We start from the raw sequence: 16729 nt of genomic DNA on the forward strand, positions 1-16729 counted from the left end.
CAGACTTGTGTTTATATCTTACAAAACCATAAGGGGGAGGTTGTTATGGTAATATAAAACATGATCAAAGTCTAAAACAATTTGTTATCCACCAACAATTTATTGATAATGCACTTCTTTTATTTTAAGAAAAAAAAACGTCATTTAAATATCCAAGTCGTAACGATCCTGAGGCAGAAATAAAACTGTTTATTTTGTTAATCATGGAATCCTTTTACTTTTCCAGAATTCAAGACACACCTGAGCTTTTCTTCTTGAAGCTCAAAGAGAAACATCTTTTGACAGTTTTTGTATGTCTTTATGTCAGCACAAGTCGAAGGTTTTCTAACTGTAAATGTGGGTCGGCCCGAGAGGAACCTGAATAACTAGCAAAGCGTCTGTAGGCTTTTCACCAACTTGACAAATAACTCGACACCAAAATGTACATTTTGCACTTTAATTCCAAACGTTTTCAAAGCAAATTGTTGTGATTAATAAGAATCATTCCACTTCCACTAGAATTAGGGTCAATTTTTGAGTAATGACTTTTTGATACTTCATCAAGATGTGAGGGTAAGAGAACTCTGCTCTGTATTGATATATTCCTGACTGGACAGAGTCTCCAATCAAATCTGGACACACGAGTGCAAGTGTCTATTGATAGGGCTTCAGTATGGTTTATTTGATCAGAACCATTGCAACTGCACATCTGAATCTATCCGCATACCTCTCCTCATCACCATGTTCTTGAGCTAAGTGATGATCCTCAGCTTTCCCAAAAGAAGCTCTGCTCATTGCTTCCCTGGAAATCCCTGAAGCGTTTCCTCTCTGCTGACATGCATCACAAACGACAAAACAGCTGTCCTGATTGCAAAGTGTTAGCACAAATGAAACATGAGGCAAAAATGCTGTAACAAACTAGCCCCTGATCTTCTGTACATGTGGTCCTAAACCTGACCTCAAATACAATAATGTATCCCTTTTTGTCTTGCCCAACCTGAATTAAATACTTTTTCACAAGGGACACAAGTAATGGTAACAAACACGTTGAACTGGTGCTTCACATGTTATTTTACACTTACCATAACCCTGAAATAACCCATTGACCCCTGTACTGTAAACCACATCCTTCTAAAAATGACTTCATCAGAAAGAAGCCTGGTGGGGAAAAAACAAAAACAAGACTGCCCCCTTGTGGATAAGCAGGAAAACAGTGCATGCTGCTGCTACCAACAGATAATAAAGCAGTAAAATAAGGCTTTCATTTATACATCAAACACTTCATAATTGCAATTAGCACTTTACAGTTCACCACAAACAACTGAAAATGTTACAGATTTCTCAGCACTCACTATTTTACAGCATGAAGGGAAATTGGCATGGTATTGTCCCAATCACGTCAAGCAGAGGAAGAAAAGATGCTCTTTTCTCCCCTTTTAAATTTGATTAAGCCAGACATTGTGTCTCGCTGAAAGAGAGAAAAATAAATGATAACGAAAAGTGATCGATTGAGATCTCAGTAGATGAAGAGGACTCGAGTGCGGGGCAGGGTGGACAAAGTGTCTGCCATCTTGCGGATCCTGGCGTAGTTGATGAATCCTCGGAGGAAGAGTAAAAATCCTGAGGAGCAAAAAAAGAAAAGAAAGGGGGAGGGTGTTGGGTGAGACCAAAATAGAAGATCTTTTGGGAACAACACTGTTACTCATGTTACCAATTTGGTAAGATTGCTAAGGATGTTGCTAAGGATGTGCAGTACAAACTAGTTGACACAAATATTTGTGCAGAAAATACACAAAGGATCAGCTCTAGCTACACTTCCACAGGCATCTGACTTTCTTTCATGGCTTTTAAAGTTGAACATCTAAAGATTTCAAATGGCATGACGTTCTCCCAGTTCAATCAGAAGTATAAACATTAAAGGGGCTATATGTAACTTTCAAAAATACTGCATTTGTAGTGATACCGCATGGCCGTCAGGTGAACTACAGCAGTAACCTGTTGCTCGCTCTCCCTCGCATGCTTGTCATACGTGCTCGTACGTACACAAACGAGCATCATCATCGGCCGCGAAACACTGGATATTTAGCGGCATAATGTTTACAGAGGAGGTAAGTGGTCATACACATGTGAAAGTCTGTGAAGGAGTCTGTGTGTCTGTATTCATTCTCAATCCTACAAACGACAGTCTCTGCAGGCACTGGCTGAGAGCAGGAGTGTGTGATGAGTTTGTCCGCCTTTGAGAGCTCTTAGAGTGGATAGAAGTGTGTGGAAGACGGCCTCTGGCTGTGGAGGTGAAAATCGGGAGTGTATGATGAGTTTGTACTGTTGATCTCTGTAAGCGGAGCGGAGTGAGGAGGAAACGTTGAAAACATGTATAAAATGTCACTTCCTGGAGCTTTCGCGGAAAATACGACCCGTTGAAACTTTTTATACAGTCAACACAGATACACAGTGAACATCTACTTTTTCACATCAGTTAACCGTTCGCTTATTAATGGGCGATAAAAACGATTTATTCATGTAAAAAGTTACACATAGCCCCTTTAACAACTGCTTTTGAAAACATCTGGTTCTTTGAAGAAAAAGACAAGACTGTGGGAATAAAAATATCAATAACTATTTTACTATCACATCTTCTGCTCCCGATGTACGAAGGTAAGTAAACGTATTACACCAAGGATAAAAACCCTTCTTTAGATTTTAATGCAAAATACTTACCCAAAACCAGGAAGACCCACCACAGCCAATACTGTCCATCAAAGTAACCAGGGAAGTATGTGGAGAACTGTGGAGAACACAACAGAACAATAGAAACGACTGGTTAGAATAAATATGGCCTCAGCTGGTTTCCCTCAAATGAGTCTTGCATTTTAAAAGTTAAGGAATAAAGCGGCACACATCTCAAAGAGATCTTTGAGGAAAACTGTGCAGCACCAACGAACCAACCACTACAAAAAGAGCATTAAATATCAGAGTGGGGCTAATGGCTTGTTTGTGCATACATATAACCACATTTTATGAGTCTCGTTGTGTGTGATGTGTTTGTGCGTATATTTGGGTTATATATGTACCCTGACTATTAGGATCCATTTGATGAGAGAGAGCCCGAAGCCTGAGATGGCCCCGTAGCGGCCGGCTGCTGAGGTGGTCAGACAGAAAGACAAGAAGAAACCGATCCAGTTGAACAGGAATGCCACTGGGGGAAGGATTGAGGGAAAACAAAACTAAGCGTTAGACATTTCAGCAGAAAAAACAACAACCACAAACTTATCAGCAACATACTTTATACAAGATAGAATGTAATTTCTTCATTAAAATAAAGACGAGAGAAAATCCTATGACTAGATTACTAGGGTTACTTACTGAAAAAGGTAAGCATGAAAATGCCATCATTTCCTATCCTCAGCTGATCAGCATCTTCAAAGTCATCTCTGGTAACAAAGTCTTCATCCTGCGACCGAGAAGATTGAAAAAAAAAAGAGAAAAGAGTCAGCTAATTGCACACTCAAACAAATTCACCACAGCACAGCATGACAGTTAAAAAAACTCCAAAGAAAGTCCCAGAGACAGATTTGACTGTCTGTGTTCACACATGCAGCTCATCCCGGAGGCTTTAGGGAGTTTTTCAGGAGTTTTGTGCAAGTGTGAACAAGGCTTATGAAACGGTTTCCAGCCTACAGATCATTCAATTTTGATGAGGTTTCTTTTTACTTCAACATGCTAAAAAAATGTTCCATAATTCTACAGGTACGTGAAGTGACTGAGAAATCTAAATCAAGCACAGGTAAGCCACTTCTAGCAGAAATCAAGAAAGTATGCAGACAACAGACAGAAAATACAACACAACCACAGAAAAGACTATGTGAGACCATCACAAGGCAGCAAACTAATCTAATTACACGAGTTACAGTTTGCCCAAAAGTCTGGGGTCAAATCCACTGTAGGACTTCAAAAAAAGCTAGAACATCCTGTAAGACTATCAACTAATCACTAACTAGCACTCTATATACACAAACACACAATACATGTGGGTGTGGGGCACACATAAACAAAGTAGGTGCTTTACATTTGTATTCACACACCAAACAAGGACCAAATACACTTCCCACTCCTTCCAGTTACCTCTAGTGAACTGCGAATTACATCGTCAAAAGTCTCCAGGCGTTCCCTGTGCTGAGGCTGCTGCTGAGAGCAAGGCAGTGTGTGGCAGAGAAACACAACACCAACAATCAAACAGAGTGGCCACAAAATGCAGTCGCAAGGCATCACAGTAGCCACTAGAGGTCAGAGCTGAGCGGTCAATTAGTCAATACAGATATTTCAGCTTTTCCTTTCAACCTGTCACAGTAGTTTTTAAAGACACATCAGGTACGGTATGTACGAATAGATTGACTCTAAGTTTATGTTCATAGACGATGATGTGCTTCACCTTTTGTAAATACAAATAACTGGAAAGGAGAGGGTTCCCATGTGTACAAGTTTTGGTGTTAACAAAAGAAAACAGATGTTTCCCCTAGAATTAGAGTTCTTAAAGCTTTGATAACTATATATTAGACAGAGATAGATAAAGAATCATTATAAATGCTGTTGGAGTTTTTTTTTTTTTTTTTTCTCAATTTAAAGAATAAACCTGCTTCAAAATAAAAGTCAGTTTCCTCCTCGACACCTGGAGATTCTTTTAAAGTGCTAAAATGTCAACCTTGTCGCCTGTGTGATGACTGAAAAAAAGAAACAAAGGAGCTGAATAGCAAAACAATGTCTAGATTTTACACTGATTAACCTTTACCTCCTGTCAATGAGGACTGATGTGAGGAGCTGGTATTGTTTGTGGTAGCAGTAAAGCAGGCACCAAAAAAAAGACACAGTTTTCAAAGTAAACATACAGCTTTGTTCTTTCCGTTTTGAAGACAAAACAAACACATTCAGTTTCGAGGTGCTAAGCACTTCCTGCCTTGCAAACTTCCAGCTTGAGCACAAGTTCTAGTGCATGTCTGGGTGTGAGTGTACTGTGTGATTCAATGTGACTAAAGCCAAAAAAAGAGAGAGAAAAGTGATACACTCACTCTTCCTGTTACCAGAGGAACAGCAGTCTCAGCCTTGGTTCTTTCTGCTTCATCATAAGAGGGCAGAGTAGTCGCCACGTTGTACGATGGAGGCTTGGGGAAAGCCCCATCTTCCTTGTAGTCAAAGAAGGCTGAAAAGGAAAGAGAACAGATTCAAACAAAGGTACAAACCTCCTGAATACAAAGTCTTGCTTTGAATTGACTGTCAGCAGCTGACTGTTTAAAGCATTGTAAATAACTGACAAAACTGAAGCAACCACATAACATGTCTTTTTCAAAGTTTATAGTCCCCAGGTCTTTAAACATTTAAGTTCTGCAACAGCACTGTCATAAAGTGTTGCCTTCATTACACCCTTGTACTTGTACAAAGCCAGCCTAATGGCGTAATATTAATGTCCCAGTGTGTACATTCACATTGCAATTTGGCATTGTGGGTGCGCGAGAGGCAGTGTCTGAGCACACAGCTTCACATGAACACACGCTCAGCACTTTTCCGCCTTGCCAGCTCCAACATTACATCACAACATTCTCCCCCCCCCCTTTACGCCTCTGTTTCTACCTTCAATGGCGGATCAGGGGCGAGCGACTTTACCCTATCATTCCACATGTGGTACACATTGCACGCCAAACGAAACAGAGGCGTAAATATTCCGCCTTCAACTGGCTCTTTGTAAGCACCAACTGAAGAAGCTCTTCAATCTGGAAATGTTTCGACGCTTGAACATATCTGAACAAGAGTTTCCTACTAACATACCCAAAGAACTCAGTGATCTAATGAGATTAAAATGAATGCATCGTTTTAGTCACTGAGGATATGTTTCACTGGCTCTATAGCTCACATGTTGGTTTCAAATAAGACACGTGTTCAGTATGAAGGTTCAACTTGTATGAGTCAACTATTATAACTAAGAGACTGTCTATCCAGCTCTTCTAGAAAGAACGAGTCCTCATGGGAATGAGAATATTTAAACATTTGAGGAACTGGTATCCAACTATAGTGTACTCTGTAAACACCTTTTGAATTATTTACAGCTCAGGAGCTTTATTAGATCTAATGAAATCAATCTCTGTGTTTACACTTGGAAAAATTATATATACACTCAAAGACAAACAAGAAGTATTTCCTATTTCTCTACAGTATATCTCAGGGATAATGATTGATCTCATATGTTGGATGAGGCTGGTTAAGATTATTATCTGTAATAGAGATATATTTGTAATAGCTATATATCTGTGGAATATTGAGGTTTTACCATCCAATAATATGTTCACTCTTTGATTTGTTTAAGTTCTCAAAATACTCCTGCTAATACTATTATACCATTTTGAATATGGAATATTCGTATCAATTCGTCTTATGTAAAACTGTATATATATGTGTTTTATTTGTGTTTCTTGTAAATGGAATGATTTAAGATTGATTATTAAATGCTATGTATATGTTTTATGTCAAGCCTCCTCGAGGGACTTATTGGGTGAAACACCAGTGAAGAGAGGTTCCCCATCTGACCATTCGGTGATGATCTGGCTCTCGCTTCCCATCAGTGTATCATACGGTTGAGTTGTGGGGGGCCAACAGGGGCCCATGTGGTAGGGTAGGTACAATCAGCGTTGTCACTACCTGGCTAGCTCGCATAAACAGAGCCTGGGTCTTTTGAAGGTGGCAATGCTGTTTTGGTAGTCGTGGTTTGTTATGTAACTTATCAGGAGGGCAAAGTGGCATAATTGGATTGGAATTCACTGAGCGCTTATCCTTTCATTAGGGTACAAGTACCATGTGTTTATTTAATTAAAATGTTATGTATTTTCCATTTTTGTAAGTTGAATTTACTCTTTAGAATTTAAGATTGCTTAATAAATGCTTTGTATACGATTCCATGTGTTTGAAGCCATAAAGAGTACACTGCTTATATATACTGTATACCCCTTATGATGCTTTCATTTCTTTGCTTGCTTATATGCCTTCATTGTTTTTGTAGTCCACACTCATTGATTGTTAACATCCTCCAGAAATCCTATACGGATATGTTTCCTCAAGTTCTCCCTGTGTAAAACACATATATGACTCCCCTATTCCACCAAAGCAAATTACCTCGGCACCAGGGAAACATCTGGGTGAATTAGGGACTTACCAGCATTTTCTGCTGTGACGCTGCTGTATGGGGGTGGGGCATCAGCTGCTACCTGTGGACTCTCCTCTGGGTCCTCCTCATTTGGCAGCTGAGAGAGAAAGAGAGAGAGAGACAGAGAGTGAGAGACAGAGAGAGAGACAGAGAGACAGACGGAGTGCGTAAGAGAGAGAAACCACATCCTGGTTTATTTAAGGCTACACTGCACAGGTGGCAGGCCTGGCTGCTTTCCATTTGAAACAGATGAGGTAAAGAAGTTTAAGTGTAGTGTATATATTTTCTATTTTTGTAAAAAGAGATCATTGCAACACGCTGGTCTTCTTAAACACTACCTGATTAACAAAGAGTATATTAAATGATCAGAGAAGTGTGATGGAAAATTCAAACAGGAAACACACGAGCAGGGGAAACACAGTGTCTATAACTTTAAAGACAGAGTCTTGACTGAACTACAGTCTTTACCATTGATTCCGGTTAACAAGATTAAGCCCATTTTGATTAACCAACACTTAACCCAAGTCTCAGAAAATAACTCTGAGATAAAGCTGAATACCAAGCAGTAGATTTATTCCTGGGTTTTGATTTCATTTAACACTTGAGCCAATGCTCAGAACAATACTAAGGTAATAGAGTAGAAGAGAGTAATAGCAGTGGTTATACCTAACTTGGTCTGCAGACATTAGAAAGAACTTGAGTATTTAATAAAGTCTCATGTTTTCTTTCTTTAAATCTCTTCAAAGAAAACTCGTTGTGAATGGGGACTGTGGTGACAGGTGACTGGCTACAAGTAGGCCTACATTAAGTTAACTCTTATTACTTGCTGGCCATACCCAGTGAGTCCTTTAGAAAAAGAAAAAGGTAGCTTTAAAACACAACATATTTTACATTTGTCTTCAAAAAACGAGTTTTAAAACAAACAGTCCACCAAATAAAAAAAAATAAAAAAAATGGATGGAACATAAAAGCAGTGTAACACCAATTTGGCCACTTGGAAATTTTGGATGGCATTTTTTTTATATTTTTTTGGATCAAACAATGAAGAATATCATCTAAATAAATCAAAAATAAATGTTAGTAACAGCTCTAACAAGAGTCCTCGTCACATTATGTAAACAATAACAACAATGCTTGGTATTAATTATGACTAAATCAAAGAATGTATCATGAACCATGATATCTTTAACCAGCTTTCACCTAAGTCAATGTGTCACTTTTAGCACTATCTCGGTGTCCATTTACTAAAAAAAAAAAAACAGTAGGCCTGAAAGAAAAGAGCTCAGCCCAACCAAAACACAGCTAGCTAAGCTACCTGTTTAACTAAATGGAAACGACACACCCACTGTCGGTCATGTGCTACACAGACATTTCCATAAGCATGTACTAACACACACAGGACAGATAAGAGTTCAGCTTTTAATCCCAGTAAAACGCTTAATAGCTGGCAAACAGTAAAACCTAAGACACCTTAGAGACAAACATAATTAAGTTAACATTCATGTGACGTGAGGTTGATAACCTTTCAAGCTAGCTAGCTAACTGGGACACGTTAATCTACTTTTTTTTTTTTAGGTTAGCTTCACCAGGTGAGCATCTCGTGATCTCTCATAATAATAATAATAACCCGAGTTAATTGACGATAATGGCGTCACTCCAGAGAGTCTAGAGAGTGTGAGCTTCCGTAAGTTAAGCGCCAGCATAATGACAAGTAAACATCCACAACGTGAACGTCGTGATACATGTTTAACGTGTTTTCACTTTGTAGATAAGATTTCTGATAGTTTATCATACCTGCTGATACCTGGCGCTCGGCTCGGCCATTCCGGTCTGACAATCAACAACTGAGAAATGTAAACGCCGCCGAAATCTAGAGAGAAACCCCCCCCCAAAATTATATAACTGTACAAACTGTGAAGTGAATCCACGCCACAATGAAAACCTGTTTCACCCTCGACTCGACTCGACTCGACTGCTCAGTGTTTGTCACACCACTGTCAAGCACGGAGGGTTGTTTAGCGTAACACATTCCACTTCCTGTTTGCCTTTCAAAAATAATGTTCAAAATGAGACGCGAAAGTCGTTTCGTTGTAATTACTGAGTTATTATTGGTGAAGTGATTAGTATCAATCATACCAATGTGTTTTTTGTTGTTTTTTTTCTTGGCTACTTCTGTGTTATGTCAACATTTTTGGTGAAATAAATAAAGAATTGCTTTTATTTTGAAACCTGATCTAACCATTTCTTATGTCGTATCTTAGATGTCACTTTCTTGACGCAGTCATTACTCGCCACTTTGATTGACGTCAATGGTCAAAACAAACCCTCCTCTGCTCCCATTTGAAACGAAGCGAAACAACAATTAATATTATTGAAACGCTAAAAATAAAATAAATCTCATTTTATATAGGCTACCTTCATCAGGACTGCAAATAAAGGTTGATTTGGCTGAGAATTGACACTGACACCCAGCTACATGCATTTACATTAAGGTCAATTAAAGTAGGCTATATTGAGTAGAAGACACCACAAAACACGTCTAAAAATCCAAATTACAGCTGTGTATTAACCATTGGCATTTTATAAAGCCAATAGTTTGGATAGGACGTGACAGGGATATATATCAGGTGTGAAGAATATTGTAGATCCAGATCATTTGAATAATAACAAATATAAAACATAATGAGAAACAATTCTAACATCACTGCTACATGCAAGGTGTTAAGTTTGAAGATCATACTGAAACTGAGATTTGATAAAGAATAAACTTGTTTAACCTACTCTTTAACATTTATGTCATTATAAAGTGAAGAAAAGTGAGAAACTGAAAAGAGGTCAATACCTGCATTCAGGTATTTGATCGCAATTTCCAAACGTTGAGAGTAACTCATGAGCAGTCAGTCAAAGAGTAAGCAGTAGCATACATAATTCATTTATGTACCACTTACTATGATCTTTAATCTTCTCTCAGAATTGGTTTCATTGTGCAATAAGAACAAGTGAATCAGGGTCTTGTAAGGTTTTATTGTTTCTTAATCTAAAATAAAAAGAACACAACAATACCTGCGACACTTTGTATGCGAGTTCAAGTGTTGGAGAAGTTAAATCTGAAATGAATTTCTAATTACGTTTGGGAGGGTTCTGGTATTTCAGAAGCACAGGGTAAGTGGTGCCTATGTGCTTCTGGTTGTAGTGGTGGCAAACAATCTCCACGTCGTAGTAACTGAACTGGACTTTGACACGCTCGTTGGGTGAGCTGAGGAAACAGAGGGTGTAGAGGGCGAACTCAAACTCCGGGCTGACACCGATGAAGATGCTGCCTTTGGGCTTTATACCGTTCTTCCAGCTGAACTGTAGCGCCAGGATGTGTTTGTTCTCGTCCGGCTGCAGTGAGAGAGAGAGAAAAGAGATAAATTAGTGATGAGGGAGCAGTGGAGAAGGGGGGTTAACGGATGAAGAAACATGTAGGATGGTTTTAAAAGATTGATCAGTGCGTTCTCTACATTCTGAGAGGAGTGTACATAAAAATCTTTTCTTCATCTCATATTTTGGACTTTGTGTCTCACAATTAAAACCAAGTGTCTCACAGCTTAAGCTTGTAAAGTCGTAGCATGACTTTGAACATGTGTAATACATGAAGCTGCATTAAGGACTAGTGAGAAGTGTAGAAAAGGGTTTATAAAATAATGCAGTGTTTCAAAGTACAGGTGGCTCCGTCTGTAATCATACTAAAAATGTGTTTTATCTAACTGCAAATCGTTTCAAGTTTAAACCTTGTAACAGAAGCCACAGGGAGTAAAGATGTCACTTTAAAGCTGTGTGCACATATGATAATCCCCGTTTTTGTTAAATTTACTTAAAGATAGCCCCAGATAATCCCATACCTCAACACATATATCAAGCAAGAAGCAAAGTACTGAACACCAAACATATTGATTCTCAAGCTTTAAACACCTCAGAGGCTAAATTCAAGGGTTTAGGTGAGAAAGACAAAATTCAGGGAGCGAACGTGGTCTTAGCCTGAAGTTAGGTTCATCATCTATGTGCTTCTGTGTGTCTTCCTATTATGATTACAGTACGTGATTTTGGTATGACAGATTTTTTGTATGTATGTGGTTATGATTGTGATAACTTTGTTGTTTTTGTTTACTCTAACTCACAACTCAAAAAGTATGTTGCCTTAAAAAAACAAAACTGTGAAAATGTTGATTTCCCATGTCAAACAGGAAGATAAATATCATTTTATGTATTGACTTGATACATGAACGTCTCTCATGTTGTACATACATATACAATTCACATTCTTTTACTATTTTGGTGCATTTTAATCAAAGCTGGGAAAACAATGACATCATACCTGAGGTGAATTTGCATTGACACTGTAGCCTTTATAGTCAATGTGTCCCAGCTTTTCTTGGAGGTAGAGCTGGATCCAGTTGTGAAAGCCAATGACTGTTCGCCTGCCTCTCGTCTCTCCAACAAACACGTGCTCAAACCCTGAGGAGTCTGGCCTGATGGGAGTTAGAGGGGAAAACATGGGACCACTTACAGATTTGCTGATTCATTGTTATTCTTATAATCTGCTCCACGCTCAGAATCTGAAAACTCTGCATCAAAGAGGGTAACCGAAATTGAATGGAGTCATGTGCGACCAGGGCCAAATCACTGTTTTGTAGCAACATTTCATCTTGGACATGTTCCACTCAAAGTGATGAAGTGAACTGAACGTGCTACACGGAGGCAGTTTCATAGTGTGGGACGGTTACCGTCTAAGTGCCAGATTCCACTGGTGAAGTGATATTTAGGTCCACCCACCTGCTGGATCCTCTCCTCGCATAAAGTTCAAACCAAATTCTGTTCAGCTGCTCCTTGAATTTTGTGTTATCTGCCGGAGAGAGGTTCTTCTCTACCAGGTATTTATGAGCAATCTGCAAACAAACAAGAACTTCCTGTCAAACGTATGAGTCTTGTACAAAGTGACACTAGTAGCTTAAGGGTTAGCTAAATCATATTGTGAGACCACAAGTTTATATATGTATATATATAGATATATTTATATAAGCCTACATGTAAACCTAATTGATTTACTGATTTGTTGACTCCCTGAAGAGCCAATAGCACTTTATTACTTTCTGCCCAACATTGTTCACAAACTTATAACTTGAAAAAAAACTTGAATCTTTTACCATGCTAATATTAGCATTTAGCTGATGGCAAAGCTGTGTCTGCGTAAAAGCTCTCAGAGGCACTATTGTAGCTGTCGACTTTGTCTTATTGTCCCGACCCAACCATTAAAAACCTTGGAGCAAAACTGGTCAATTATCTGCATTCATTGTTCTGCAAACACTGCATTGCTTGTCTGTTGGGTACGGATACTACCTCAAGGTGTCTAAGATATGATAAGAACATAACAACAACAGATGTGTTCTGTTTATACCTCTCATTAATACTTGATTGAAATGGGCCTTTATGAGGCACAACAAGAGAGGAGGGTTTGTTTTCAAATGTGCCCACAGGTACCTTCATGGTGGGAGTCTGTATGATGAGGTCCAAGAACTTGTGGTTCTCTGCCACCTCCTCCGGGGTCACAATTTCTGGCTCACCGGTGTCGCTCTCATAGTTATCCAACAGGGAGATAAAGGCTGCAGAAACAAACACAGACACTCTTCAAAACGTGGTTTAGTCAAACCGCCTGGGATCAAATTAGATTTTTCAAAACATAGTACTAAGTGCAGTCCAGTCCCAAGAAACGTGACAACAGTGACGCTGATCACAAAACATCAAACTCAGAATAGTTCAGACAGAAAGTGTCTTAAAACCCAGATTTATGTGTTTACTGTGATACTTTTTGTTTTTTTAAATGTCTTACCAGCTCAGAGAATTAGGTGAAGGACAGTAAAGCAGACTGCTAAAGGCTGAGCAAACATAACAAATAACAAGGAGGTAGGAATACTCCCCCTTTTCAATGGAACAGCAGCCTCAGGGTGAACTCTGAATACAAACTATTACATAACCCAACAGCCTTTACAGCTCGGTGCCAGGGTATGATTCCTCTCACAAGCTATAGAAAATAATTCAGTATCACTAGATGAAAAATTGCTGAAAGGAAGCTTCAGCTGTTATTTAGAGGATGAAGGGGGAAGCCGCTGATTGGGGGAACATCTTTGTCTGCACGGCGCAGTGAACTCAGCGTGCTTTGTGCTTATGCAACATGCCACTGTTCGTCATAAGGAGATTATCAGTAGATGAAAAGGCTTTACTCTGACGGGGGTGAAATGTGTGAAGAGATCAAGACAAATCAAACACTTTCTAACACAGTGCAGTTGTGCAGCAAGCAGTAACTAATACCTCACCCAGAACATCCAGCTGTTGGCTGCAACATCATGAAGGAATATACAAATCATGGGGGTTTTGTAGATTTAATTTATAAAATGAATGTGTGTAACTATCCAAAAACAAAAATGTTCCTTTAGCCTCATGCACTTACCTAAAAATGTCTCCTTCTTGAAAATGTTCTCATCGACAAATGTAAAAAGAGGGTATCCTGCTCCATCATTGTTGTCGTCGTTCATGGCCAAGCTGTCTCCAGCTTTGCCCTGAGGAGAGAGGAAAAAGAGGAGAACCATTCAAAACTATCAACTAAGACTTGATATTTATTGGTGTTACATGTGTGAAAGTTAATACAAGATGCTGGCCAAAACTGAGCTGAGGCGCTTAAATAACTAAGTTACCATGTGAGCCACTGCAGCTGTTTTTTTTTTTAAGGCCAACACATGGACATACATAATGAAATACTGCAGCTGAAGAGAGCGGTGTGGATCTGGGACTGTGTGCATTGTGTACCTGCAGAGAGATCCTGTAGTCTTTCCCAGGTTTCAGTCTGTTGACGTCATTGTCCCACAGCTCCTGCACCATGGCCGACAGCTCTCTGTCACTCTCAATCATGATGTGACCTCGCTCTTGTTCTCGGTCCCGCAGTAGATGAGCTGTCGATGGTTTGGCCTTACTTTACCTCTAACAGGAGAGGGAATAGTTCATGAAGCCTCAGACCTCGAGTTGTCACAGATGAAAAGTGACAGTTTAGCAGTTGTAAAAGATTTGATCTATAAAGCTACAAGAACTGAGTTGTGAATTACTTTCACATCACTTAACTTGAAGCTTGATTCAGTCACTTTATATTTACAGGATGGTCTATTCATAAAGAATTCAGGAGGAACAGGGGTGAGCTGTGAGATTTAGGGAGAAGTGCTAAATGAGTAACTTGTTGTTTTTGTGTGTATTGAACTCTCTATGATGATTGATTATGGAGGGTATATGTCGTTCACAAACAATGAAGTCTTTTTTTGTACAGACGATCAAACATAGGAATTGATTTTGTTGCTGTTGTTGCAGAGCTTGCTAAAGCCCGGAGGGAAAGTATTTATTCTGATTCCTCTGATTTTACGAGTGTCATGTTTCATGGTGAGTAAGAATTTGTGAAATCTGACATCGTTTAGGCTTTGATGGCTTTGATTATTTAGCGACCTGTTCCTATTGTAGTTGAATAAAGTCTTCCTTACTTGATTGTGAAAAACACCTTTCATATCTGAAAATGTCACACTGCTTTAGATCCTTTGAAAGAATAATAAAATGTGTTTGAGTGCATACTTAATAATACATTCATGTAAGATAAGGTGTTAATTCATCCCAATGAAGCAAAAAAGCTTGTTCAAGTTAAGATAATTAACCTCAAAGAGCTTGTTTAACTTTTTTAAACAGCTAAAATATTTGTATGATACTATTTGTGAGACATATATAGGCTTATGAAATGTAACAAGCATCCTTTATTAAGGGATTATAAGGCCCACATGCTGCTTCAATCCAGTCTGGACACACTTACATTAAGGAACTCTATTTAAAGCTTCACTTTTTGCACACAATCTCAAAGCCTTTAATAAAGTTGCATGTTGCGTTAGTGTGGGCCTGTGACTGTAAAATTGTTTAAAAACCAACAGCCTCCTCAGCCAGGCAGAGCTTATCTCTTTGACTCAACGCTGATGTTCCAGCACAAATCTGCTCTGCTTTTCATAGAATCATTGGCTGGCAGAATATCACACATCCATGACACTGACACAGGTGACTTCATCGTCACAGCCTGAGCCCTAACAGGCCACGATCAATTAGACCCCCCACAACAAAATCTACTGACCTTTTTCCTTCGGAGTCTGTTCTTGTCTGTTTGGTTCGGCGAGGAGAGAGCGATGAGTGATTTTTAGGGTAACTGAAGCTCCTCAGTGTTGACCAGGTGCTGCTAGTGATGGTTTCCTGTGTTTGTGAGAGCAGGTGTCTTTACGGGCATAGTAACAGTTCGGGCAGTCTGTCGGTCGGTGTGTGGAGAAAGACAGGCAGGGGCTGCAGGGGAGGGGGAGAGGGGCCATTTTAAAGGGTTATCCCCTGTCAGCAACTCTAGCCAAAGGGATTACACCATGTTGTCGTTCCTTTTCAATCTCAGGCTTCAACGTGGGCTCTTTGTTTCTTTAGTGTTTCATTGTTTTCTCTCTGTCACAGCATAACCTCTGGATTACAGGGTAAATATGGGTCATTTTGCAGGTAAGAAGATGATGTAAAGGCTTAGACATACTGTATACTTCACAAACTAAAGACAAACACATCTCTTAATAATACATTAAAACACTAAATCTTGGTTTAATCATTTGGTCTCGACCAAATAAATCAGCAGCAAAACAAGGCTAGTGCTGTTTGTGAACAATATGGGGGGTAAGAAAAACCTTTTATACTTCAACAAGGTCCACCTTCTACATTAAAGTCATAATGCTCTTGTTTTCTTTGTTAAAACTTGTCAATCAATGACTCAAAATCTGTCCTTTTTTGATGAATATTATAAAGAAAATGGTATTAAGATGTTAATAAGGTAACTTAAATTACATTTTTTGAAATGTTAGATAATAAGAATGTCTTATAGAAAACAATCTGGGCTCAAAAGTGAAGAAGTCTCTGATTTTTCATGAGAAAGGGAGACAAAGATCAAGCCAAGCTTTAAAATGTGCACAGTGACGCTTCCTGCATGTCTGCTATGAAATTATGTTTCCAACAACTAAATGGCAATTTTGTTTACATCACTTATTAAATACTACGTCCAAGGTAACATGAACATATTTAAACTGTATGATCAGAAACTTGATGGCTTCATGGGATTTAGCTCTGACTTTACATCCTATACAGCTCTCAGGTGTTTAGCTGTGGTGTCATATTTTTGCTTTCCCTTTAAATAGGAGTTTGACTTTAAGAATAAGAAACATCAACTTAATTGTTTTATTAAAGCTAGACAATGTTTTTCTCTCATGATTTTTCCTTCTGACATTGACGGAAAATATGTCTAACTCTGTAGATTAAAATCTTTTTAAGCTTCTGCATAGCTGTGCATCTTCACCACAGACTGTGTGTAAATATCAGTAACGATCTACACACAGTGAAAGCAGAAGTGCTGTGTCAGTTATTACCAATCTTAGACGCAATAAATAGAATAGACATCATTCTATGTTGTAACATTTATTTTGAGACAGT

At 38.9% G+C, this 16729-nt stretch overlaps 2 protein-coding genes across 8 annotated transcripts; both read right to left on the reverse strand.

The window, feature by feature from the left end:
- Positions 1 to 422: 422 nt before the first annotated feature.
- LOC109987302 (NEDD4 family-interacting protein 1-like) lies at positions 423 to 9167 on the reverse strand. 6 transcript variants are annotated; one of them, XM_065963078.1, is made up of 8 exons: positions 8960 to 9167; positions 7175 to 7262; positions 5055 to 5173; positions 4102 to 4161; positions 3343 to 3430; positions 3051 to 3175; positions 2698 to 2764; positions 423 to 1599 (listed from the first exon to the last, which is right to left on the reverse strand). In XM_065963078.1, the coding sequence occupies exons 1-8, from the start codon at positions 8987 to 8989 to the stop codon at positions 1496 to 1498; spliced, it is 681 nt and encodes a 226-aa protein (XP_065819150.1). In that variant the 5' UTR covers positions 8990 to 9167; the 3' UTR covers positions 423 to 1495. The 6 variants fall into 6 exon arrangements, with proteins under 6 accessions (XP_065819150.1, XP_065819149.1, XP_065819148.1 ...); XM_065963077.1 differs by having other exon boundaries at positions 4102 to 4164; XM_065963076.1 differs by having other exon boundaries at positions 5043 to 5173; positions 8960 to 9166.
- Positions 9168 to 10169: 1002 nt separating this feature from the next.
- endou2 (endonuclease, polyU-specific 2) lies at positions 10170 to 15552 on the reverse strand. Of its 2 annotated transcripts, none has more exons than XM_065962988.1 (7): positions 15354 to 15552; positions 14009 to 14215; positions 13653 to 13761; positions 12686 to 12807; positions 11981 to 12093; positions 11523 to 11676; positions 10170 to 10549 (listed from the first exon to the last, which is right to left on the reverse strand). In XM_065962988.1, the coding sequence occupies exons 2-7, from the start codon at positions 14108 to 14110 to the stop codon at positions 10286 to 10288; spliced, it is 864 nt and encodes a 287-aa protein (XP_065819060.1). In that variant the 5' UTR covers positions 14111 to 14215; positions 15354 to 15552; the 3' UTR covers positions 10170 to 10285. The 2 variants fall into 2 exon arrangements, with proteins under 2 accessions (XP_065819060.1, XP_065819059.1); XM_065962987.1 differs by having other exon boundaries at positions 14009 to 14179; positions 15354 to 15551.
- Between the last annotated feature and the right edge of the window lie 1177 nt (positions 15553 to 16729).

The sequence above is a fragment of the Labrus bergylta genome, chromosome 14 (assembly GCF_963930695.1).
Source record: "Labrus bergylta chromosome 14, fLabBer1.1, whole genome shotgun sequence".
In the NCBI taxonomy this organism is placed as follows: domain Eukaryota; kingdom Metazoa; phylum Chordata; class Actinopteri; order Labriformes; family Labridae; genus Labrus; species Labrus bergylta.